At 42.2% G+C, this 24,539-nt stretch overlaps 1 protein-coding gene across 1 annotated transcript in view; it reads right to left on the bottom strand.

The window, feature by feature from the left end:
* Positions 1 to 24,539, bottom strand: part of KLHL14 (kelch like family member 14) — a 99,770-nt gene that overhangs the window by 16,127 nt on the left and 59,104 nt on the right. Inside the window, exon 3 of the mRNA XM_017344102.4 lies at positions 7,498 to 7,587. Coding sequence (XP_017199591.1) covers positions 7,498 to 7,587 — 90 coding nt within the window. The remainder of the gene's footprint in view (positions 1 to 7,497; positions 7,588 to 24,539) is intronic.

Here is a 24,539-nt window from a genome sequence, read left to right as displayed (position 1 = left end):
ATTCAGAGCTGTGTGTGTGTGTGTTTTTTTTTTTTTTTACATTTTCTTTCTTTTCCTTTCTGAAACACTTTTTTGAGGGCTATTATTTTAGAGAAGTTTCAGGTTCCTAGGAAATTTGAGAGGAAGGCATGGAGATTTTCTCCATCTATACACGGCCTCCCTCATTATTGTAGCCTTTCCTAATGATCTAAGACTCTAGCAGTGGTGGCATCTTCTGTCTTCCATGGAAATAAAAGCAATTGCTGCAGTGAGTCTCAGTTTGGAAATCAGTTCTGTTGCCTGCAAGTGATGTAGGCTCTGCGTGTGTTTTGGGAGGGAGCACAGGTGCTGTAACACACACACAAGTACATCTGCTGAAATGGGAAGCATGAGTCCTCTGAGCTGCCCTCTGTTGAGATGAAGAAGCACAGTCAGGCCTTCAAGGTATTAAAATGAATCTGATTTTCCATCATATTGACATCAAAGCGAGAAATGCAAGTAGCAGAGTATATTCCATTTTCTGTGTACCACCTAGTATGATAATCACCTCAAGCAGCTAATGCCTTAACCCTAAAGTCTACTGTTATTCATGTATGTGAAACTGGACATTGAGGTATGCGTTCAACTTCATCACATGTATGAACACGTGTGTACTTGTGACCCAATTAATTGCACAGATAGTGTATACTGGGCACCCCTAATGTGTCTAAGGCATTCTAGGTGCTGGGAATATTTTGACATATAAGAAAGACAAGACCTTAGATTAATGAATATATAATAGAGAATATATTATATACAAAGGAAAATAAAGCAGGGGTGATAGAGGGAAGGCCAGTTGAAGCAGGATGGTCAGCTGCTCACGGAAGCCACACAAATATCTCAGGCAGTGGTGCAGGAAATATAAAGTCTCTGAACTGGAAATGAGTTTAAAAACAGCAAGGAAGCTGGAGTGACTGGACAGAAGTCAGGGTGATCTAGTCGAGGTCTAGAACACAGTGTGGACTGGTGCAGGCCTCTAGTTTGTGATAGGAAAAACTAAGCTGCTGGAGGGTTTTTGAGCAAGTGATAAACGTGGTCTAATTCATCACTCTGGATGTTATGTGAAAAATAGATTGCAGAGAGGTTGCCTGCAGCTGAGGAACTGTTAGGCTGTTGCAGTAGTCAAGGCAAGGGGTAACTGGCATGAATGAATGTGGAGTCGGTGAGACATCATATTTGAACTATTTTATACAGGTATAGCTAAACATCTCCCAAGGAACTGAATATTGGTATTAAGAAAAAGTAAGTCATTATGAATGGTTGCCAGGTTTGTAGGCTGAACAATTGGAAGGAAGATCATGGAATTTGCTGTGGTGAGGAAGACCAAGGAATAGATTGGGGGCTGGGGAGAGAAGCTGTGAGCTCTGTTTTGAGCTTTGAGAATCACATAAGCTCTCAGATTAAAGTTTTTTGGAAGGCCACTGGATAAATGAGGCTGTAGGCGCAAATTTTCACATCACTGGTCCAGAGTTACTTTTTAAAACCATGAAGCTATGGGCTGGCATTATTGCACAGCAGTTTAAGCCACCTCCTGTGATGTCAGCATCCCATACGAGTGCTGGTTTGAGTTCCAGCTGCACCACTTCTTATCCAGCTCCCTGCTAATGACCTGGGAAAGCAGAGGAAGATAGCCCAAGTTGTTGGGCCTCTGCCACCCAAGTGGGAGACCTGGAAGAAGCTCCTGGCTCTTGGCTTTGGTCTGGTCCAGCCCCACCCATTATAACCATTTGAGGAGTGAATTAGCAGATGGAAGATCTCTCCCTCTTTTTCTCCCCTCTCTGTAACACTGCCTTTCAAATAAATATTTTAAAAAATGAAGCTATATGAAACTATCTATGGAGAGATATGGAAATGGAAGATAATAGGTTCTGGAATGAACCCTGTGTTAAAAGAAGAAAAATAAGGAAATGAAAGAAGAGTCAAGATAGCACAAAAAGTGAGGTATATTGAAAACCATGTCAAATAGTGTTTCAAAAGGAAGTGGGTGAGCAACTGAGAATTGTCTGTAGGATCTGGCAACATGGAGGAAGTTGATTATAGTGATGGACCGTACAGTCGAAGCTCAGAGGGAAGGAAGCACATGGCAGGGCAGTGGGGAGAGGGATGATGGGCAGTGAAACAGTGGTATGGTCAAGTGAAGGAGGAGGTGTTGCCAGGAAAACAGTGCCCATAAAGCAGCATCAGGTGGTATAACCTGAGGATATCCTTTAAACTTCCTGGAGTTTTAAGGGTGTGCACATGACAATGAAGAGGAAAAAGGGAAAGTGAGCCTCATTAGGAAGGCTGGCAGGGAAACAGTACTCTCAGAAGATAGCTATATTTTGAATAGGAAAGTTGAAGGAGCCACTCAGAGGAGAGTTTGAGGATTATAGGGATTTTGCTGATGTGAGAGATCATGTGGAAGGGTGCAGATGATCGGAATGGGAGATAGTTCAGTTTTATCTAGAGGTATAAAGGAATAGTTAAGAGTCCCAGGAAGTGAGAATGATCCAGAAGACTTGTTTCACATAAAGAAGTTCTAGCTCAAGGGCAGATTCTAGAGTTGGTTTGTAAGGGAATTTTTGTGGAATTTTCTATCATTTTCCTGCAGAAAAAAAAATCATCCTTGAGGAGTCAAGTTCCAAGGTTAATTATCTAATGCATCAAAAGATTAATGATGTTTATAGGAATGCAGAAGCTACCTACCATGTAGAAGAATGCATCTGTCTGAACTGTGGTGTAGATTTTCCATTTGGAAAAAAAGATATCTGCCATCTCTGAGCAAAGGGGGAGAGTACCTTCATAGGCAGAGCAGTAGCAGTACAAGCGAGCAAGTTCACTGCTGGTTGTTAATGATAGTGGCTTTGGCTCAGAGAAAAGGCTTAGCAGGGACTGATAGGATGTGGATAGGAGAGGATGAAAGAGTTTACAGAGGTAGGGTCATTGGTACAAAAAATGGGCCTGGAGTGGAAGATTAGGAGGCACTGGGATGAGGACTAGGAAGATAAAAAGAAGGCAGGTATTGTAGACATGGCAAAAAAGGTGCAGAGGGAATAAGAAACCCTGAAAGAAATGAAAGCGGTGGGGTGAGGAAGGTGAGATAAAAATGGGGATCTTGTTTCTTTGAGTGACCACAGTGAGACTCTACCAGCAGCTTAGGAGTAGTGGATGTATGTGATAGAATTTTGGATTTCCTTTGAAATATTTTCTTTCTTTCTTATTCTTTTCATTTTTTCCTGACTTTTCCTCTACTTCTCTTTTTGCTCTGATGCCCCATCACCAGGCAGCATTGTTGACCTGCACACGGAGGATGGAGCCAGAGATGGCAGTTCTCAGCCCAGGGTAAACGAGAAGGAAGTGGGAAGGAAATGACCACAAGCAGTTGTTTGGGGAGCCAGTCATCAGTAGGTGATACATTACTTCTCAAAAGTTGGAGCCCTGGCAGACTATATGCATGTCTATGGGGGATACATAATTCATTGCTATCACTGTTGATATGAAGGGAGCTGAGGGAGTTAATATTTACATCTGAGTATAAAGACAAACATTTATATCCTGGTGATACTTCCAGTGTCTAGTAAATTTTCTGACTTCAAGATCATCAATAAGTAAAATTACATTTACGTTCCATGACTACATGTTTCTGTTTCACAAACATGTGAAATTTAGAAATTTGTGTTTAGAAGTTTGTGTTTCATTCAGCTACACTCTCCTCAGGCATCATTTTAATGAGAATTAAATTTTAGCTTAAAAAAAGATTTCATCTTTAGAGTTGTCACAAACATAACATTTGAGCCTATGGATTTCATTTTTTTTCTCCTGCCACCAATGATATTCAAGTGTGCTCTACATTGTTCAAGGATTATTATTCTTGATAAGCTTTGGTATTAATTGCATGAGGCATTATAACATGAAGACCCCATATATATATATATATATATATTTTTTTTTTGACAGGCAGAGTGGACAGTGAGAGAGAGACAGAGAGAAAGGTCTTCCTTTTGCCGTTGGTTCACCCTCCAATGGCCGCTGCGGCCGGCACGCTGCGGCCGGCGCACCGCGCTGATCTGAAAGCAGGAGCCTGGTGCTTCTCCTGGTCTCCCATGGGGTGCAGGGCCCAAGCACTTGGGCCATCCTCCACTGCACTCCAGGGCCACAGCAGAGAGCTGACCTGGAAGAGGGGCAACTGGGACAGAATCCGGTGCCCCGACCGGAACTAGAACCCGGTGTGCTGGCGCCGCTAGGTGGAGGATTAGCCTAGTGAGCCGCGGCACCGGCCAAGACTCCATATTTTTTAGATGATTGAGTCCTTTCATCATTTTCTAGGAGCTCTTGGTGAATGAGTGGGGGCTAGTTCATACTGTCATATAATTCCTGATTTAACTTCACAAGATCTGCTGCAAAAACGTGAGTTCTGTTAAACATCTAACCAAATGGAGGGAAGGATAGCAGTGAAAGACTAAGGTTCTGATGTCAGATAGACCTATGCTGGATTCAACTCAGCTTCTTGTAAGCTGTGTGTCCTGACAAATTACTCAGCCTCTTCAGGCTTAGTCTCCTCCTAGTAAAACCAGAGCCATCATAGCACATGGTTCACATAATGATTGTGATGCAGGTGAGTACTCAGTAAAGTTCCTGGCAAATAATATACACTCTATAAACACTACCACTAATCCTAAAGAAGTCAGTGATGGTTGACCAGATGGTCAGAATATGAGGCCACATGGAAAATGTTGGCAAGTTTGTAGTGGATGCTCTTTGATACCCTGCCCAAATCACCTCACTAGACCAATGTACCCATTTCTTAGCTGCTGTGTGTGCTGGCTGTTCATGGTCATAGCTGCCTCCTCGGGAGGACAGGCCACCTCACTGCCTGCCTCATCCTTCACCTGGGGGAAGGCTTTAGTGCACTAACTGTGTCACTGACACAGGGCACAGAAGGCTGGACTACTTGCCTCAAGGTATAACCTTAAGTTCTTAGGAGAACCTAGCCAATGATTCATCAGCCTTTGCTCAGATTTATATAAAATGACTCCACATGCCAATAACATCAGGGACAGAATGACTCAGCCTTCCACATGGAAGCTTCCCAAATGATAAAGGGGGATGTTCTATAGAGAGAGATGGCTGCCAGGTCCATATTGAGACTCAAAGAAATACTAAAATGTATAACTAGAGTTGTACTAACACTTTACTCAGAGATTCCTAGTAGCTAAAACTGAGAGAAGTGACACAGTTGTGTGATTAGTACCAGTAATAATGTTTAAAAGCACACAATGCCTCAACAGTTGGGTCTGGCAAGAATTTGTCAAATATGCCTTACATGGAGCACATTGAGTGGTAAGAGACAGGCTGGTACTGTGGCGCAGTGCGTTAAAGCCCCGGTCTGCAGTGCCAGCATCCTATATGGGTGCTGGTTCAACTCCTGGCCATTCCACTTCCTATCCAGCTCTCTGCAATGGCCTGGGAAAGCAGTGGAAGATGGCCCAAGTCCTTGGGCTCCTGCATCCACATGGGAGACCTGGAAGAAGCTCCTGGCTTCTGGCTTTGGATCAGCCCAGCTCTGGCCATTGTGGCCATCTGGGGAGTGAATCAGCAGGTAGACTACCTCTTTATCTCTCCGCCACTGCCTCTCTGTAACTCTGCCATTCAAATAAATAAATAAATATTTATTTTTTAAAAAAGTGAGACAGCCCTACTCTAAATGCAATTGTGTGTTTTCTGTGCAGGCAGAATCAGCCTGCTTCAATGGCACAATTTGATCAAGAATTTGAATTAGTTCAAAGATAAATTCTTGATTGTCTAGAGAAGGGATGGGCTATATAAAGCCCATGAGATCGTGTGATCTGGTCCTGCCAAGGCAACCAAAGATAGGACTTGAAATTCAATAAGTCTCTAGCAGGCTAATTTTTAAGTTGATCACTTTGTATGGCCTACAGATGATGTTATAAATATCCAGACAGCCATTGGCAGAGGAAAGTCTCCCCAGTCTTGACCTAGAGGCAGGAATACATCCTTTAAACTCCCTTTCCCACCAGTGCCTATTCTCCTAGATGGATTTTTGATTAGGAGTTGAACAAAAAGTAGGGACAAGGTTTTTCTTTTTTCTTTTTCTTTTTCTTTTTCTTTTTTTTTGACATAAGCCTAAGGAGCAGGTTTTCTGTGTTGTTGATTACCGTGAGGCTCAGGAATGGTGGTTTCATAGTGAGGAGCTGAGTTGTGCCACCACTGGTCTTTTAATGGAGGCCTAGGCCACCTGGGAAGAAGCAGGGCGAGAGCACACTGTGGTCTGAGACAGGACTTTCCAGAGTTTTCTGTTGTGGTTTTGTCAAGAACATTCTGCAGGTCCTTTGCTTAGACAAACCCAATGACTGTGCACTGTGTGCAGTTTAAATCACTCCGCAGAAGGATAAATTGAATAGTAAATGAGGAGTTCACAGTGGACAGCATGTACAGCAGAGTTTTCTGGGAACTGACCACTCATTACAAAGCTCAGTGAGAGGAGAGAGATTAAATGTCATTTTTCTCCTATTCACAAAGTCCAGCGACTGTTTCCTTTCCAGCCCTGGAAGATGTGACACAACAAAGCTCCAGGCCTTGACAAACAAAGTCCGTCTTTCTTAAATGTTCTTGAGGGGTGGCTTGGACTGTTTTCCTTTAAGGTTTTCTAGAGTGAACAGATGTAACAATTTTCTATAATTTGCCTTGGTGCAGATGCTGAAAGAGAGCATTCACAATAAAATATATGCAATATATGTAATTTTGGCTGGATGTTCTGGGGTTTTAAAGTAAAAATGTGTACCTGCAAGCTGTTTTATGGTTTCTCAGTCATAATTATCTCTGTAACACAGAAGGCTACAACTGCAACTCCTCCTTCGTGTGCAAGCTTTCCAAAAATATCTTGATTATTTTGCATCGCCTGTGAGGCACAAGTGTTCTCCTTGCATTTGGCTTGAGAGGTATATGAAAAGGCTTGATTGGGGAAGGTGGTGGCTAACCTATAGAAGAGGCACTTGTAGAAGGTACAACAAGTAGCATGGCCCTCAAGTCACCCCTGATGTGTAATGATGCCAGCTAAAGTTACAGACAGTGCAACTGGAGACGATGCTTATTTATTGCCACTGGTTTGCCTACGGATAAAATGGGAGGAAAGCAGTGGAGAAGGTGGTGAGAATTCTTAACAGCTGCAGCTGGCTACCTTCCTCTAGGGAATTGGTGCCTGTGCTTGTGGCATTCCTCAAGGGATGGATAAAGAGAGGGTCGGGGCACCTCTGTGAAGCCAAATCCCCAGAGAGTCGATGAGTGAATGCTCTGCTACATCCATCCTCAGCTCACACTGACCCACCCTCCAACTGTCAGCCCAATTTCCTGACTATTGCATTTGTCCCAGCTGCACAGAAATGGATGTTTTCCATACGAATCATAGCACGGACTGCTCCTAAGGCTCTGTAGTCCACACAAACGTCTTAAGCACCTACAACGAAGCTGTTCAACAGTTACCATTTGGATTCCATTGGTCCTCTCCGCCCAACACGAACAAGAAGTTTTCCACCTCCACGACGCAGTGGTGGGCACTGTTGTATGGCATAACTGGAATTAAGAAAACAAAAAAAGATGTATGAAATGTTCCATCTGAGGACTGGAGGCCGTGGCTCACTAGTTGTGTGCTTCACCAGCAAGTATAAAAATTGACTCAGTCAGAAGGAAGAAGACAGTACAGGCAGCAGAGCAGCCCTCCACCCACCCAGCCATCCTCACGCAGTGGCTCAGTGGTGTGTTCCAGTAGTTTCAAACCCAACCCCTTCTGATGAATTTTACATGATGTTATTCCACGAATTAGTCAGGAACAGCCTGTTACGCTGCTTTCCATTTCTAAGTTCTCACCTGCCTACCCATGGGGATGGCACTCTGAACCAGTGACTGACACCCCTGCCGGTCAGAACTGCAGGCTACTGCTTGGAAGAAGTCACCCTGAATCTGCTCAGAGTCACTCAGATGCTCTGCCCAGACTTGGTTTGCTGGCAATCTTCCCATAAACAGACTCAGGGTGCTTGGTAGCTTTCTATTCCACAGCAATGAGCAAGCTGAATTTCCATACAGTTTTAAGTTTTTAAATTAAGGTCCTGCTGATTTAATGCCTCCACCAAATGTATACGCTTAATTTCCTGTACAATGTCATTAGCAGCACAATCACACATTTTCCATCTATCTGCTTAGGAGCTCTTCTGTAACAAAGATGAAAACTGTCAGGAACATCACAAATATCCTTTCTCCTCATCTCTTTCCCTTCTCCCTGCCCAAATGTGGCAGCTGTGAGGGGGTGGGGGCGTTATACAAGGAATCTGAGTTTCTCTCTGTGTATTCGCACTTGGCATCTCATCTGGGGAGTCCCAGGGTACAGCTTAGGACACCCCTTACACTCTCTGTGCTGCCTCGGTTACTGTTGGCTGTGGTAATATCATATGGTGAATGTAAATGTTCGCAGCATTAGTTATCACATCACATGCAGTGGTTTAGGCCCAGTGACACCAGTAGGAAAAATGATGTCCTTGCTCAGCTCATCATATGGGCACCTTAAATCTAGGTGAGGACAAATGGGGAGGTGATGTGCATGTTCAGGCAGGGAACTTATTGCTTGACACGGATCAACAGAGCACTTAAGAAACCAGTGCAGTGGGAAATCAATATGAGTCCCAGCCAACTCTTACTGTGTGCTCTTTTGCCAATGCAGAGAGAGTGAGCGCCTATCTCACACCTGACTTATTTTGGCTGATATATATCTCATTTCATTTTGTTTTTATTTTATTTTTCTCAAAGTGTTTATGCTGTTGAAGATATATAAATAATAAAAACAGGTACAGCTTTGAGACCCATAGCATGATTTCTGAAACAGCAAGTGAGACGTTAGGCTTCTGATCCAAGGTTTTAGAAGTTTTGATTATTTAATGTTAACTATTTATCTTTACCATGAATATTCATTACTTTTGAACTTACATCCACCAGGGAATGCCTATTGGTATGTATACCCCTGATTTGGTGATAAGATAGGAAGTGGGTATGCAGTGGACTATGTGGCTCACAATTTTGGTTGATGGACTTAGAGCTGAGGAATGTCCTTGAGCTCCTCAATCCTCAGTTTATTTGGAAAATGTTTTTAACTTTATAGACTCATGACTCAGAATTCATTGTGGGGTAACAGTATTTATTGGGCTCATTGAGTGACTAAGGTTGAATGTGCTTCAGAGGTCATTTTCAAAAATTAACTCATCATCGTTTGGATTATGATGTTGGTTCCGATATATGAAACACAAAACCAGGCTGCCCCATGTACTTTTGGGAGCAGCCTGGTGCTACTACAGTTTCCCAGGGATGTCCTTTGGTCAGTGAAAGCCTTGACAGCATTTACTGTCATCTGTATGCATCAAGTCACAGGGGATGTAGTACAAGGATATAGGCCATTAATGTAATCAGCTTATTCTGGTGGACACTGTACTTCAGGCATTTATTTTAAACTTCTGGTCAGTCCAACACCTAAATCTTATAAATAATGAAAAACTGCATTCTCTTCTCTTTAGCCACAAGTCCAGCTTCATCATAAAGCACAAGCTCTGAAAATTTTACACTTGTATTTTGTTCTTGCCATTCATTTGTTCCCACTCAGGCAAGCAGAAATTAAGTGAAGGAAATAATACATGATTTATTTTTAAGCTTCTTTCTCATTTGATTACCCCTATTGTTATGCTTTCTGCAAACAAATGACATGATTGCACTAAGCTAACTACTGAACTCTTCAAAATAAGAGAAAAGAAGGTCTTTGAAGTCTTAATATAAAATCTACTTGAAGGTATTCTCATTTATCTATATATTTTAATTTTCATTCTAAAACCTGCATGCTATAATTCTTGTCTGAGCATTTAGGTTTTCTCATTCCTGAATTCGTGTCTTTTCTGAATTATTACTGCAAATTGGGAGGCCACAAATATCCACAATTAACTCCCTGAAATTGTTTTGCATGTAAAATGCTCCCAAGTTTATCAGGGTAAAAATCTATATTAAACCAATGTCTGAAATTTTGTAAAATACCAAATTGCTTTGACTTCTGATTAAACCTGAAGAGAAGCAAAATAACTAGGGCACTGAGCAAGAGCAAACAATGTGTTTAAAATGGCGCTGGGTACTGTGCTGATTGGTTCTCTCTTAAGTAACATCGAATGCTTACCTGCTCCTTTCCAGATGTCTCCAGAGGTGGACCCTACCTCACAAGCAGGTAGTGGAGGAGGTTTGTAATCGGGTCCATCTACAGCCCAGTGTGAGTTTTTAGCGTGTCAGTCAGTGAGTTAGAGGGAAAGGGGAAAGAAGCTAATCAGGATGAAATGAGATTAAAGGCTGTCTAATTTTACAGCAACTGTGATCCATCAGCCACTGTGAAAGTGACAGTGGAAATGAATGATGGAGACAGACAGGTGGGGCTGTACATTTCACTGATTTATCCTCAAATGCACTGGGCCTTATTTTATTGAGTGAACATGACCGCATTTATCATGACTGTCATCTAAACCCACTTCCCTCCATTTAAAAAGGTCACTTTACTCAGAGGGAGTAGGAGAGAGGCACTTTCAAATCAGATTTAAAATCTAATAACACGTGTTTATAAGGCCCTTTGTGGGAATTCTCAACTTTATCAAACAAACTAGCAGTGCTAGGAGCAAAAGGGGGGGGATATTAAATCACAATATTCACTCTGCAGAATGATTAATCATCACACATGCAATTGATGTTAGCAACAGTTGTAAGCTGATTCTCTGCCACAATTATATGCCTGTTAATTGTTTTCTCATAATTTTAAGGCCATAAATTTCAGTTACAAAAAGCCTTTTACCCCTTCCTGAACCAGTGCAATAAAATGTCTTGGAATATTATGACAAAATTGTTCTTTGTGGATATGAAAATGAAAGTCAAATGTTGTTATGTTATTTTTCACAATAACTACCATCTACCAAGCATTTACTAGGTGCCATATATATGTAAATTAATCATATAGTTATATATTTACCTACATTATAGCCTTGGAAATATTATAGCTCTTGAATTTTGTTCATGTTGTACATTTGCTTCTCTTCAGGTGAGCATAGATTAAGTGAAGCTAATAATACATGATATTATCTGACAAAATATAGACTATGATGATTCTCTATTTACTTCTACTTACATAACATAACATCTTTCATTTAATATGACCAACTACAAAGGGGCAATGTCCCTCCATTTTATTTATACAAGTAATACTGAGGCCTTGAGAGATTAAGTCACTTGTTGAAGGTCATACTCAGCCAATGAATGGCAGAAGCAGAATCCAAACACGGGGATATCTGGACCCCAACCCATGCTTTTATCCATTTCACTCTGCTGATTTTCAATAGGTATGTTCATCCAACCAGCAAGTCATTACTGAGCACCTGAGTGTTCAGTGATGGTGCTTTTGAAATTTGTTTATAATTTTTTATATTGAACCATCTTCTACATGTGTTTCTTAGCTTGATATTTAAAAAGAATTCTTAAGTAAAGCAAGTAGATGCCCCTTTTTTTTCCCTATAAATCTGGATATTCAGGGAATGTAGTTGGCTTTCATAAAGTGGACATTTGTTTGATGGAGTCAGAAAAACACTGAGCAAAGCAGTCAGTTAAGGGTGGGTAGTCTATTGGCACAGGGTTTTTATTATAATTTTTAAACGAGGAGGAAAGACTTCAACCTTGAAAGCAGATTCAAAGTATTTTGGGCGAGGAGGTCCTTTTCCTGAGGGACTTGTTTGTATTTATGAAGGCCTTAGTTCGACTAGAGGTCCACCCTGCTCTGTCTCCTCCTAGATTTTATATCTCTTCATGCAGAAAGTATAGGAATCTTTCACAAGTCACAAATTTTCATGAACATTCGAGCAAGAGAGTACATAGGGCTATGCCAAGAATCCAGGATTGCTAAATAATGGTTATTGAGTGTTTATCATCTAGATGGAACATTGAGGAGGACCTTCTAAAACTGCCCAATATGACAACCTTCTTAAATTGTTTTGGAAAAAAATGTATCCATAAAAGTCTCTCTTCGTGCCCTGACCACCAGGCTTTCAGTTTTCTCTCTTTTTTATTTTTTTTAACTTTTATTTAATAAATGTAAATTTCCAAAGTACAACTTTTGGATTATAGTGGCTTTTTCCCCCCATAACCTCCGTCCCACCCGCAATCATCCCGTCTCCCACTCCCTCTCCCATCCCATTCAGTTTTCTTTTTAAAAATTAATTTTTTTTTCATTTTATTTGAAAGGCAGACAGAAATAGAAAGAAAGGAGATTTTCCATCTGCTGGTTCATTCCCAAATGCTTATAACAGCCAGGTCCTGTACCCGGTTGAAGCCAGGAATGCAGAACTCCACTGGGTGGTAGGGATCCCAGTCTTAAGTCATCACCTGCTGCCTCCCAGGATGCACATTAGCAGAAGTTTGATATCCTAAGAGGAGCTAGGACTCAAATCCAGGCACTGAGAAGGAATGCAGGCATTGCAGTCAGTGTCTTAATAGCTGAGTCAAATGTCCATTCTACCTTTCAAGTTTTCTATCCCAAAGCTGTCACTGCTGCTGTGTTCTTGTGTTTTCCTCCTGAGAAACTGGATTTTTGAGACATTTTGTATAATGCAAATGGCAGCAGCACACCACACACACACACTACTTGGTGTCCTGCTTTTTTGTACTAAATAATTCATTCATTTATTTTTTCATTCCCTTGCAATCACATATTTCTTCTGCAGCTACTCCATGCCAGGCGATGTTGAACTTGCTGAGGTGAACAAAACCCAGGGACAGCCTCATCTGAGGATGCATATCATAAACACATGCACAAATAAATAGACCCTGTTCTCTCAAATGACAAGTGCAATGAAGAAAAGTGAATCAGAAATCCATTCCAACTAGGATTTTAAGATGCTTGGGGGAGAAGGAATGATAACAGTGAAGCTTTTGTGAGTAGGAAGTGACTGAAGTGAACAAGGGAGCCACCCAGGTGTTAGGTACAGGAGTAAAAAGTGCAAAAGCCTTGAGGCACAGCCTTGGGTCAACTTCAGCTCAGCAAGAAGACTGGGGACAGATGGATCTGAGAGGAGGCCTAGGAGGGAGGCTGAAGGCAGACCAGAGCAATGTTGCAGGGTGTGGTCAGAAGATAACACTGGCATTGTCCAGTTGCATTGTTTGAAATGGCTACACAGTGTTGCAACTAATGTGTGTCCTATAATTTATCACTTTACATTTTGATGGTTATTAATTGGATAAACATTTAAATACTTTTCTGTTTGCTGATAATATAGCAGAGAATGAAGCAGACAATGTCCCTGCTCTCACAGGATTTATATAACATGGAACCTAAATAGCAAAGAGGAATACAGCCAGATAATGATAGATGATATAAAGAAAAAGTCAAAAATATGATATCCTAGAGAGTGACTGGCCAGTTATCACTCTTAACTGGAGTGGCTGGGGAAGGCCTCTCCATGGAGGGACATTTAAATACAATTTGAAAGGTGAAAAGAAGTCATCCATTACAAAATAAGTCATCCCTTACAAAATAAAAGAATCCATGCAGATGTCCAGAAGGGGGAATGTTTTGGTTGTGTCTGAGAAGGAGGGAGAGAGACACTGTAATAGGAACACCAAGGGAAAGGGTCAGAGAGGTAAGGGATGAATTCAGGAAGCAGGCAGAGGCTGGTGTGTGGATCCTTCTGAGCTGGGATAATTGGTGTGGATTTTATTATAAGCAACCTGGACAGGCAATGGAGGGGTATAAGCAGGAGTATGACATCTTATCTTTTATGATTTAAAATATTCTGGGTGCAGGTGTTTAGTCTAACAGTTAAGATGTCCACATTCCATATCAGAATGCCTGGGTCTGAGTCCAGGCTTTGCTCCCATTTTTGGCTTCCTGCTAATGTGTATCTTGGAAGGCAGCAGGTGATGGCTCAAGTGCTTGGGCTCCTGCTGTCCACATGGGAGACCTGGAGTGGGCTTCTGGCTTCGGCCTGTTGTATCCTTGGCTATTGCAGGTATTTGGAGAATGAACCAATGGATGGAAGATTCTCTCTCTCTCTCTGCCTTTTAAATTCAATAGATCAACCAAACAAACAACACTCTACTTTGGCTGCCATTGATATTGTAGGAGTAAGAGAGGGAACACAGGGAGAGTGGAAGGAGGCTCTTTCCAGGTCCAGATAAGAGATATTGGAGGTTTGACCATGAGGGTGCTCTAGTGAGAGAAAAGGGACATGTGTCAAAGGTTCCCGCTATTCCAAATGATTTTGTATCAAGTGTCCTTGTGGATACATACGTCCACACAGGAGTTTGTCTATGGAATGAATTCCTCCAAGTGATATTTCTGGACAAGAGAACGAGTACATTTTAAATTTTGGTGGACATCATCACTTTGTACCGCTTTTTCATTTGCATCTTTGCCCATTGTGTAGGTGAACAATTTGTATCTAGTTAAAGATTAACTATTTTAAAAATTGTAACAGAGGTTGAGTGTCTTTTCATACATTTAAAATCCATTTGCATTTGTATTCTACACATTTTTCTGTTGTGTTTTGATTTCCTGATATAATTTATGTTACCTATAATTACATGATTTCTGCTTTTAAAGTATGCTTTTCTAGGGAGTTATCTAAACAGGCAAAATAAATGACATTTTGGAAGCGTAGTATTGCTAGAATATATATTTGTGAAATACTCATTGAAGCAAATTCAAATAGCAATTACATGCTGTTGAAAACAAATGTAACCTAAAAGAGAGAAGCCCCACTTTAGTACTATTGAATGAATATTTCTTGTTATGAGGTCCTGGATTTTTTTAAAAAACAATTTCATAGTAAATACATTTGAGAAACATAAATGTTTAAAGGTTTCCTAGTTTAGTTCTACTAGTCTTTTTGTAAAGATCTAGCTACTTGGCGAATGCATTTTTGAAGACAGAGACAAAGTAAAACATCTCACACCTTAGTTGGGGTTTGAGAGAGCCTACTGAATATATAATCCATAGAAAGGCTCTGTAACTTTTCTTTCTGCTACATTTGGGCTGTAGTATACCTGCAAAGCTACAAATAGATGAAAGAACTGTGTGTATTTGAGGTTGGTTAGATTGTTATGGACATAGTGTGGGAGGTGAAGCCCACAAAGAGATATGTGTGATCTGAAGCAATGAGAAGGTGATGGAGGTTCTGAATCACTTTCTCACTCCTAACTTGTTCTTTACACAGCGAGCTAGGCTATCATAGCCCCTAAAGTTATTTAAGTGAATTCAAGATGTATAAATCTACACACACACACACACACACACACACACACTTTTGGAAGCTGTACAAGAACAAGGAGAGCTTATTTCTCTTGTAGTTCAATGTTGTAGCTGAGGGAGAGTTTTCCAGACAATGATATTGTGTTGCCACTCTCCTCTATGCAGTTGTTGGGATAAATGCATGTCTTTAATCGCTTACCAGGCAGTGGTGCAGTATATCAAAACTGCCTGTCTTGTTTGTCAACCCCAGAGTATCTATGAGTTCCTGGAGGCCAGACTGTGCTACCTCTGTGGTTTTATGCTGAGTATAAAACCCAGCACATAGTACTGGACTAGACTTTAGCATCTTCATAACTTTTATGCCTAGCCCAGTTATTAGAAATATTAATCAATAAATGTCAGTGGCATGGATAAGTGAATGTTAGCTGAAAGAGGCTGTGAAATTTGTGTCTTTGGAAGATAGGAAAGATGTCAGATACCAGAAGATGTGAGGGAAGAAAAGAGAAGGGGGTGGGGTGTGCCATGGATCAGTATTCTGTGGCTTCTGGGAGAGATGTGATCTTGGGCAACACACATGCCAGCCAGTTTCCAATAAAGGACCCTGCAAGCTCTTAAAAGACACGTGCTCTTCTCAGGAACTTTCATAGCACCCAGTCATGCCAAGGTCAAAAGTTTCCAATAAATCATTGTTGATTTACAGTTTTAGCTCTGAACACTTAACCTGGGGAAGTGCTAAATAACCAAGGAGACTAAAGTGATTTAAAACAGGACTCCTGTTGACTTTTTAAGCAGAATTGACTTTCCAAATCATATTTTAATTTGAATTAGAATGTTTTCTCTATTGCATTCTCAATTACAATTGCATTATTACAATATTAACTATTTTATCTTGAATACATTCTGGCATGCCGAAATGTAAAGATAATTTTATTTTCCTCCTTGGAAAGTAAAAATGCCTTTCAGAATGAAATCTTCAATCTCTTTCAAATATTAGTTTTATTTTTTTCTGTCTTATAAAGGGTTATATATATATATATTTTTTTTTTTTGACAGTCAGAGTAGACAGTGAGAGAGAGAGACAGAGAGAAAGGTCTTCCTTTTGCCATTGGTTCACCCTCCAATGGCCACCGCGGCTGGCACGCTGCGGCCGGCGCATTGCGCTGATCCGAAGGCAGGAGCCAGGTGCTTCTCCTGGTCTCCCATGGGGTGCAGGGCCCAAGGACTTGGGCCATCCTCCAGTGCACTCCCAGGCCAAAGCAGAGAGCTGGCCTGGAAGAGGGGCAACCGGAACAGAATCCTGCGCCCCGACTGGGACTAGAACCCGGTGTGCCGGCGCCGCAAGGTGGAGGATTAGCCTAGTGAGCCACGGCGCCGGCCAGGTTATATATATTTTAAAAAGAATATTTATTTTGAAAGAGTTGCAGAGAGAGAGAGAGCGAGAGAGATCTTCCATCCACTGGTTTACTCCCCAGGTGGCTACAATGATCAGCAATGGGCCAGGCTGAGGCCAAGAGCTGCATCCTGGTCTCCCAGGTGGGTGGCAGGGGCCCAAACACTTGGGTCATCTTCTGCTGCCTCTCAGGCCATTAGCAGGGAGCTGGTTCAGAAATGGAACAGCTGGGATACAAACCAGTGCCCATATGGAATGCCAGAGCTGCAGGCAGCAGCTTTACCCGAGATGTCACAATGGCTACTAGAGTTATCTATTTCTTGTAGGTATTTTCAGAGACACATTTGAAGAAATGTGGTAGTGCTTAGATGATAGGTCTTCCCCAAGTGATTCTTAGATAGTTTAATTTCTCTCAGATGACGGCCCCCTGGTTGACCCATATTATTGAGGTTGGAAGGAAAGAAATGGGAATGGGATATAAAATAAGAATATATAAGAAATGTTTGTTGATATAGATCACATGTAATATTGCAAAGTGAGTGCTAGTGGTTAACTTTTAAAACCCATGACGTAGTAAAGGGTCTATTTAAGAATCACTTGTTAATCAGTCTATTCATTTATTCATTTAATTAAAAATATGTATTGAATAACTGTTATGCTAAACTCTGAGCACTGGTGATTAATCCTATGAACCAGAGCTAACGAGAGAGAGAGAGAGAGAGAGAGAGAGAGAGAGAGAGATTGAGAACGGGAACATAGGAGCATAATGGTCTAGAAGAAGAGCCATAGATGCACCATGGAGGAAATGATTAAAATTCAGGGAGAAGGTACAATTTAGGCTAAATCACAAGACTGGAAAGAGATTGTCTGTCCCAGACAGTCACAGAAGCAAAAGCCATTATCAGTAAAATGACTGATCTCACAAATATTTATTGAGTTCCTAACTGTGTGCTAGGTTGGGCTAGGCCCTGTATTTTATTTTAATTATTTTCTAAAAATGGATCATTCATTTCTAAAATCTTCTCCTATGATGATATTATTATAATAGCAATGCTTTTTTTTTTTTTTTTTTTTTTTTTTTTTTTTTTTTTTTACAGGCAGAGTGGACAGTGAGAGAGAGAAAGACAGAGAGAAAGGTCTTCCTTTTTGCCATTGGTTCACCCTCCAATGGCCGCCGCGGCCAGCGCGCTGCAGCCGGCGCACCGTGCTGATCCGATGGCAGGAGTCAGGTACTTATCCTGGTCTCCCATGGGGTGCAGGGCCCAAGCACTTGGGCCATCCTCCACTGCACTCCCAGGCCATAGCAGAGAGCTGGCCTGGAAGAGGGGCAACCGGGACAGAATCCGGCGCCCCGACCGGGACTAGAACCCGGTGTGCCGGCGCCACTAGGTGTAGGATTAGCCTATTGAGCCGTGGCGCCGGCCAATAGCAATGCTTTTATTGAAGGCCAAGAAAATGTGTTGGGGCAAATTGGGCCATGGAAAAGAATGGACTTTTATCTATATCATACTTTTGCTTTTCTTTTACTTTTTACTTCTCTTCTGGACCACTCTTGGACAATCCAGTGTTCCCAAACTCTACTCCTGGTCAATCTCCTGGGCATGTGGAGCCATCCAATCACTCTGTAAGCATCATCAGAACTGTAAGCAATACCTTTGTTCTTTTCATCACATTTGCTCTCACTGATAGTACATTGTAAAGATTCAGAGGGTTTACTACATGTCCTTCAATAGCCGTTTCATGGAGTATACACATGCATGTGTTATGTCCATGTTGTATGTGTTGTGTCCAGTTAGTACTACAGCAGCTGGACTGGGTGGTCAAGGTTATATGGCATCAACACACAAGGGAAATTAAAATGTAGTCTACGATCCTTGGAGATGAGCTCAAGGTGGTCACAACCATTAAGAGTCACCTTTTGAAGATATTCTGTAATTATATTGTGGGGAAAAAGGTGAGGAACCAAAGGTATGCAGGTCAGAAGAAACATTTATTGCAATATGATAAATTGCTCTTTTTTGGCATTCTTTTTGTTACTGGCAAAACTAGACATTCACTGAATATTAAGTAATATTTGTGAATATTTATGAATGTATATGAATACTTGGCACTTGTCTTAAAATTTAGGCTGAGACCCTAATACTGGATCTACTCTAAAGATACATCCCATGTTTATCCAGAGATTTCTAGAGTTGCTCTGAAACTGGTTCTGTTTCTGTGTGCGTTCACATATATACAATAAGATAGAAGACAATTAGAGAGTCAGTTGTTGGAATGCTTCTCCTGCCTCCCCACTAAAGACAAACACAGTGGTGGAGGCATTCTTGAGTTGATGGTTCCTAGCCCCCCAGAGCTTGGCAGACATAGGCAGATGTCTGAAAGCAAGAGGCTTGGGGAACTGTCTGATGGGAGTGTGAAGAAAGAGTTGGGGGACAAGCAGCTGTCTGCACTGCCAGCATCCCATGTGGGGACCAGTTCAAGTCCCAGCTACTCCACTTTCAATATGGCTCCCTGCTGATGGCCTGGGAAAGCAGCAGAGGATGGCCCCCTGTACCCATGTGGGAGACCCAGAAGAAGCTTCTGGCTTCAGATGGGCCTAGCTCTGGCCATTGTAGCCATTTGAGGAGTGAACCAGCAGATGGAAGATCTCTCTCCCTCTCTAAAACTCTGACTTTCAAATACGTAAGTAAATAAATATTAAAAAAATAAAAAGTGGCCTAAACTTCTGGAGTTGGATTTGGTGGGGTGATGGTATCCAAGACTTCCCTATAACCTAAACTTGTGCTCTGAAGGCTTGCTTGGCTGGAGTTGTCTTGACTCCCACTCAAGAACATGAATTGCCCATTCAAAGTGATCTGTATGGAGTCTTTATGGGGAGTAACCCAAGGTGCAGTGGGAAGCCTTCCTAAAGAGGATCACAACAGAACCCATCATGGCAGCTCCTCGCAAAACAAAGTCGGGTTTATAGCAAGTGAGTACGGAAGAGCAGGAAAACCAGGTTCTGAAAACACTAAGCCAAGAAGAGCTCTCTCCCTTTGCCTTCTTCCTGGCCTGATGCCACTTGAAGCCATGTTATTCAGGATGGCTGATCTCCTCCAGGGCAGGCCAGCCTTGCTGCTGTTCATGTCAATACAAGTGTGTGGGAAACAGTTAACTGAGACTGCAACTACAGAGCAGTCTGCTTGCAAAGCTGGGCTTTGGTTAGGTTCTGAGAACGTAGCTTTCAAGAGTGTTTCTCCTAACTTAACTGATAAAAGTAGTTCTCAGTATCCGAACTGTTTACACAAACACCGTGATGGATGCTGAGTACCTGCTTTTCCTCTGGGAGTCTGGAATTGGGACATGTCCTAGAAGATGTGTCCATAACCAGCCCACCAGTAAAACAGTGGGCATGAGTTTCTAGTGTACTGCCCTGGTAGATGGCGTTTGGCATGTGTTTGTCACAACTCCACGCGGAAGGAAGTGAAGTGTGTCCTGTGTGACTCTATCGGAACTGCACTCTTGGAAGCTTGCCTGGGCTTCCTCTGGACTTTGCCAGATGTACCTTTTTGCTGATTTTGCTTTGTACCCTTTCACTGTCACAAACCATAGCTGCGAGGAGAACTGCGTGATTATTCTGTTTGTCCTCCTAGCCAACCACTGAACCTGGGGTGCCCCTGGTGATCCCCAACACAATAGGGAAAAGAGAAATTTCAAATGTATTTAGAGAATAAGGTTGTGGTGTAACACCCCAAATGACTGGGCTGCAGTGAGAACTTCCTTGGGGAATGAGATGCCCATCAGAGAGGGTTTGAAAGCTACTGGTTGGAAAAATCAAGTTGTTTCTATTGACCTCATATCTGAAGTTCACTGGATAAATTGGTTATAGATGTGTGGACTTACTTTAAAAATTATTTATTTATGTTCACTTTATTTGAAAGGTAGAAAGAGAGAGAGTTAGGGAGAGTAAGATTTTCCTTCAGCTGATTCATTCTCCAAATGCCTCCAACAGCCAGGTCTGCGCCAGGCCAAAGCCTGGTGTCCAGAATTTAGTCTAGGTTTTCCACATGGGTGACAGGGACCCAGGTATCTGAGTCATCCCTGCTGCCTCCCAGGGTGTGCATTAGTGGGAAGCTGGGCCCCAAGGAGAGGAGCTGAAGCTCAAACCAGGTACTCTGCTTTGGGATGCAGAGACTTAAATGCTGTGCCACATACCCATTCTTAGATGTGTGTATCTCTAACAAAGTTGCTCCTGAACACCCCATGAATACTTTCATTTGTAGAATCAGGTCTCTCAATTTGCTTTGTTTAGAAGCAATGTGCATATCTCTCCTCAGATTCCAACACAGCTTAACACCATCTCACCTGGGGTGTAAGAGGATTTGTCCAAACAATGGACACTACAGCCCTTTTGATTTCCTAGAGAAATTTGTAAACTTACTGGACCACTACAATAAATACACATGAGACCATTTGGAAGGAATAATCAATGGTATGGGAACCCTGTGTCACAGCAATCAAGAGAAAGGAGAAATCATTGGGGATTGGCTTAGTTGGGTAGCAATGCGTCATCTTGAGCTTCTCCCCAGCCATTATGCTCTGCTGTCTTCCCGGGGTCCTTTGCCATATCTTCCAAAAACAAAAGAAAGCACAAACCTCTTTCATGTTGCTGCCCCTCTTAACTATGATTAGAGCACCCCATTACCTGGGCCACAAAACTCAGTCCTTATGCCCAGCAGTGCATACAGTGAGTGACTGGTCCAGTGATGGTCCTGTGACCCAGCCAGGCTCTTCTGAGGGGTTTCCATAGAAGAGCTGCAAGGAGACCTCTTTCTCCTCCAACACAGAGGCGGCCATGAGGAAGCCCATCTGAGCCGTGCGGGAGTTCAGGCTGTGATCAGAAATGACACCTACACAAAAGGAATTCCGGCAGGATTCTGAGGTTTCGATTGTTCCTCCGGAGGTGGCCCTGACGTCCTGGTTCTGTGGCCCAGTAAGCACCCTTTCTCCCTGGACTTGTGCAGTAGCCTCCTAGTAGGTCTCCTTGCTTTCATTCTTGCCCCATTTGGGATTATTTTTCACAAAGTGCTCCAAATGGTTCTTCCAACCTGAGTCACAGGATGACATTCATATGTATTCAGTCCTTTCTGTAATTCTCATTACCCTGGCACTAAATATTAAAGTCTTCGGGATGGCCAGCAAGGATCGGATGACTTGGCTCCTGGCTACCTTGCCAGTTCCTTTCCAGCTACCCTGCCCTGGCCATGATGCTCCACCCATGTTGGCCTCTTTGCGTTTTCCCCGCACTCCAAATGCAGCCCTCTCCTAAGGTCTCAGCATTGACTCTCTCTGCCTTACATGTTCTCCCTTCCTATATTCTCAGGGTTTGCCCTACTGTGTCACTCAGGTGTCTGCTAGAAAGAGAAACCTTCCTTGACCATCCCATTTAAAAAGGCTCCCTCCTGCAATCATTCTCTACGCTCTTACCCCAACTCAGTGTTCTTAATAGCACTTGATAATGCCTATCATTTATTTGAGGGTGCTTCAAAACAACACCTAGAAAACTGAATTAAAAGAAGTTTATTTTCCTTCAGAAATTTTTGAAATTCATTCACATGAAGAGTCTTCAAAAAGTTCAGGGAAATATGCATTATGAAAAAACTGTGTGGCTTTCCAAAAAGTTTATATGACAATAAACATTTTTGAAGAAGATTTCTGGGGCCTGGCCCTGTGGTGTACAGGTATAGCTGCTGCCTGAAGTGCCAGCATCTCATATGGGCACCAGTTTGAGACCTGATGGCTCTATTTCCCATCCAGCTCCCTGCTATGGCTTGGGAAAGCAGTAGATGGCCTAAGTCCTTGGGCCCCTGCAAGAAGGAGATCCTGGCTTCAGATAAGCACAGCTCCAGCCATTGCAGCCATTTGGGGAGGGAAACAGTGAATAGAACACCTCTCTCTCTCTCTCTCTCTCTCTCTCTGCCTCTCTGTAACTCTGCCTTTCAAATAAATATTTTTTTAAAAAAATTTCTTAACTTAATTTGAAAGAATTACAGAGAGAGAGAGAGAAAGAAATCTTCCATCTACTGTTTCACTACCTGAGATGGCTGCAATGGCCAGCGTTGAACCAGGCCAAAGCCAGGAGCCAGGAGTTCCATCCAGGTCTTCAACATGGGTGCAGGGGCTCAAACACTTGGGCCATCCTCTGCTGCTTTCCTGGGTGCATTAGCAGGAAGCTCTGTTGGCAGTGGAGCAGCCAGGATATGAACTGGTGCCCATTATGGAATGCTGGTGTTGCAGGTGTGTGGCTTAACCTGCTATGCTACAATGCCAGCACAAGTGATAAACATCTTTTAATTCCATTTTCTGCAAATTTTTGGAAGCAGCCTTGTACAGTTTTTGTTTGCCTATAATCTGTTTCTCTACCAGTATACTAACTGCATAGGCAGGACAAGGATTGTTTTGCTCACTACTGAATCCCTTGAGCCTAGAAAATTGCTCTGCATACAGCAGGTGCTCAAAAGGATTTGTTAAATTTAAGACAATTTAAGTTTTACTGAGTTGGAATTCTGTTATTTGCAGCAGCACTTTTTTTAGCATGTTGCTATTTTCTTAATCTATATTTTTAAAAGATTTATTTATTTATTTATTTAAAAGTCAGAGGAGAGAGAGAGAGAGAGGTCTTCCATCCACTGGTTCACTCCCCAGATGGCCGCAAGGGCCAGAGCTGCACCAATCCAAAGCCATGAGCCAGGAGCTTCTTCCGGGTCTCCCACGTGGGTGCAGGGGCCAAGGACTTGGGCCATCTTCTGCCTTCCCAGGCCACAGCAGAGCACTGGATTGGAAGTGGAGCAGCCAGGTCTTGAACCGGTGCCCATATGAGATGTCGGTGCTTCAGGCCAGGGCATTAACCCACTACACCATAGCACTGGCCCCTTAATCTATAATAACACAGTGATGAGACATATTTATGGGACACATTGTGATAATCCAATATACATATACCGTGTGTAATGATCAGATCAGGATTATATAATTTCTTTGTGTTGGGGTCATTCAAAATTCTATTAGCTACTGTGAGCTATTCAATTAATTGTTGGCAACCACAGTTATCCTACTGTGATATGACCTTTAGGAGTTCTTCCTTTTTCTTTCCCATAGTCTCTCTCTCTTTTTCAAGATTTTTTTTTATTTACTTGAGACACAGAGTCACAGACAGTGAGAGGGAGAGACAGAAAGATCTTCCATCTGTTGGTTCACTCCCCAAATGGCCACATCAGCTGAAGCTGGGACGATCCAAAGCCAGGAACCAGGAGTTTCTTCCAAGTCTCCCATTTGGGTGCAGGGGCCTAAGGACTTGGGCCATCTTCTACTGCTTTCCCAGGCCAAAGAAGAGAGCTGGATTGGAAGAGGGGCAGCCGGGACTAGAACTGGTGCCCGTATGGGTTGCCAGCACCACAGGCAGATGTTTAACCTATTACGCCACAACGCTGGCCTCAGAGTTGGTCCTTCTACCTAGCTGCACCCCATACCCATTATCCATCCTCTCTTTATTTTCCCTCTCCAAGCAATGCTTTTAAATTTCAAAGAGAAAGTGATTTGGTTGAAGAAAAATAGTGTTTAATATGTAACTTTAGCTACTTGGTTCAATATCAGACATTTATGAGCATTTTTGCTTTTCAAAATGGTAGAGTATATTGTCACATGGACCTTATTTGATATCATTCAACTATGTGAGTTTAAGGGTTTTGATTTTCTTCAAGATGTTGATAATAATATCTACCTCATGGGGTTATTGTGAGGATTTAATTAGATGGTATATATTATGTAAAGCAAAAGATTCACTACTAACTACAA

This window comes from Oryctolagus cuniculus, chromosome 10, assembly GCF_051225735.1.
Source record: "Oryctolagus cuniculus isolate XC-2025 breed Fujian yellow rabbit chromosome 10, ASM5122573v1, whole genome shotgun sequence".
Classification (NCBI taxonomy): Eukaryota; Metazoa; Chordata; class Mammalia; order Lagomorpha; family Leporidae; genus Oryctolagus; species Oryctolagus cuniculus.
Note: the sequence above shows the minus strand (reverse complement) of the source record. Positions and strands in the feature narration are given on the sequence as shown.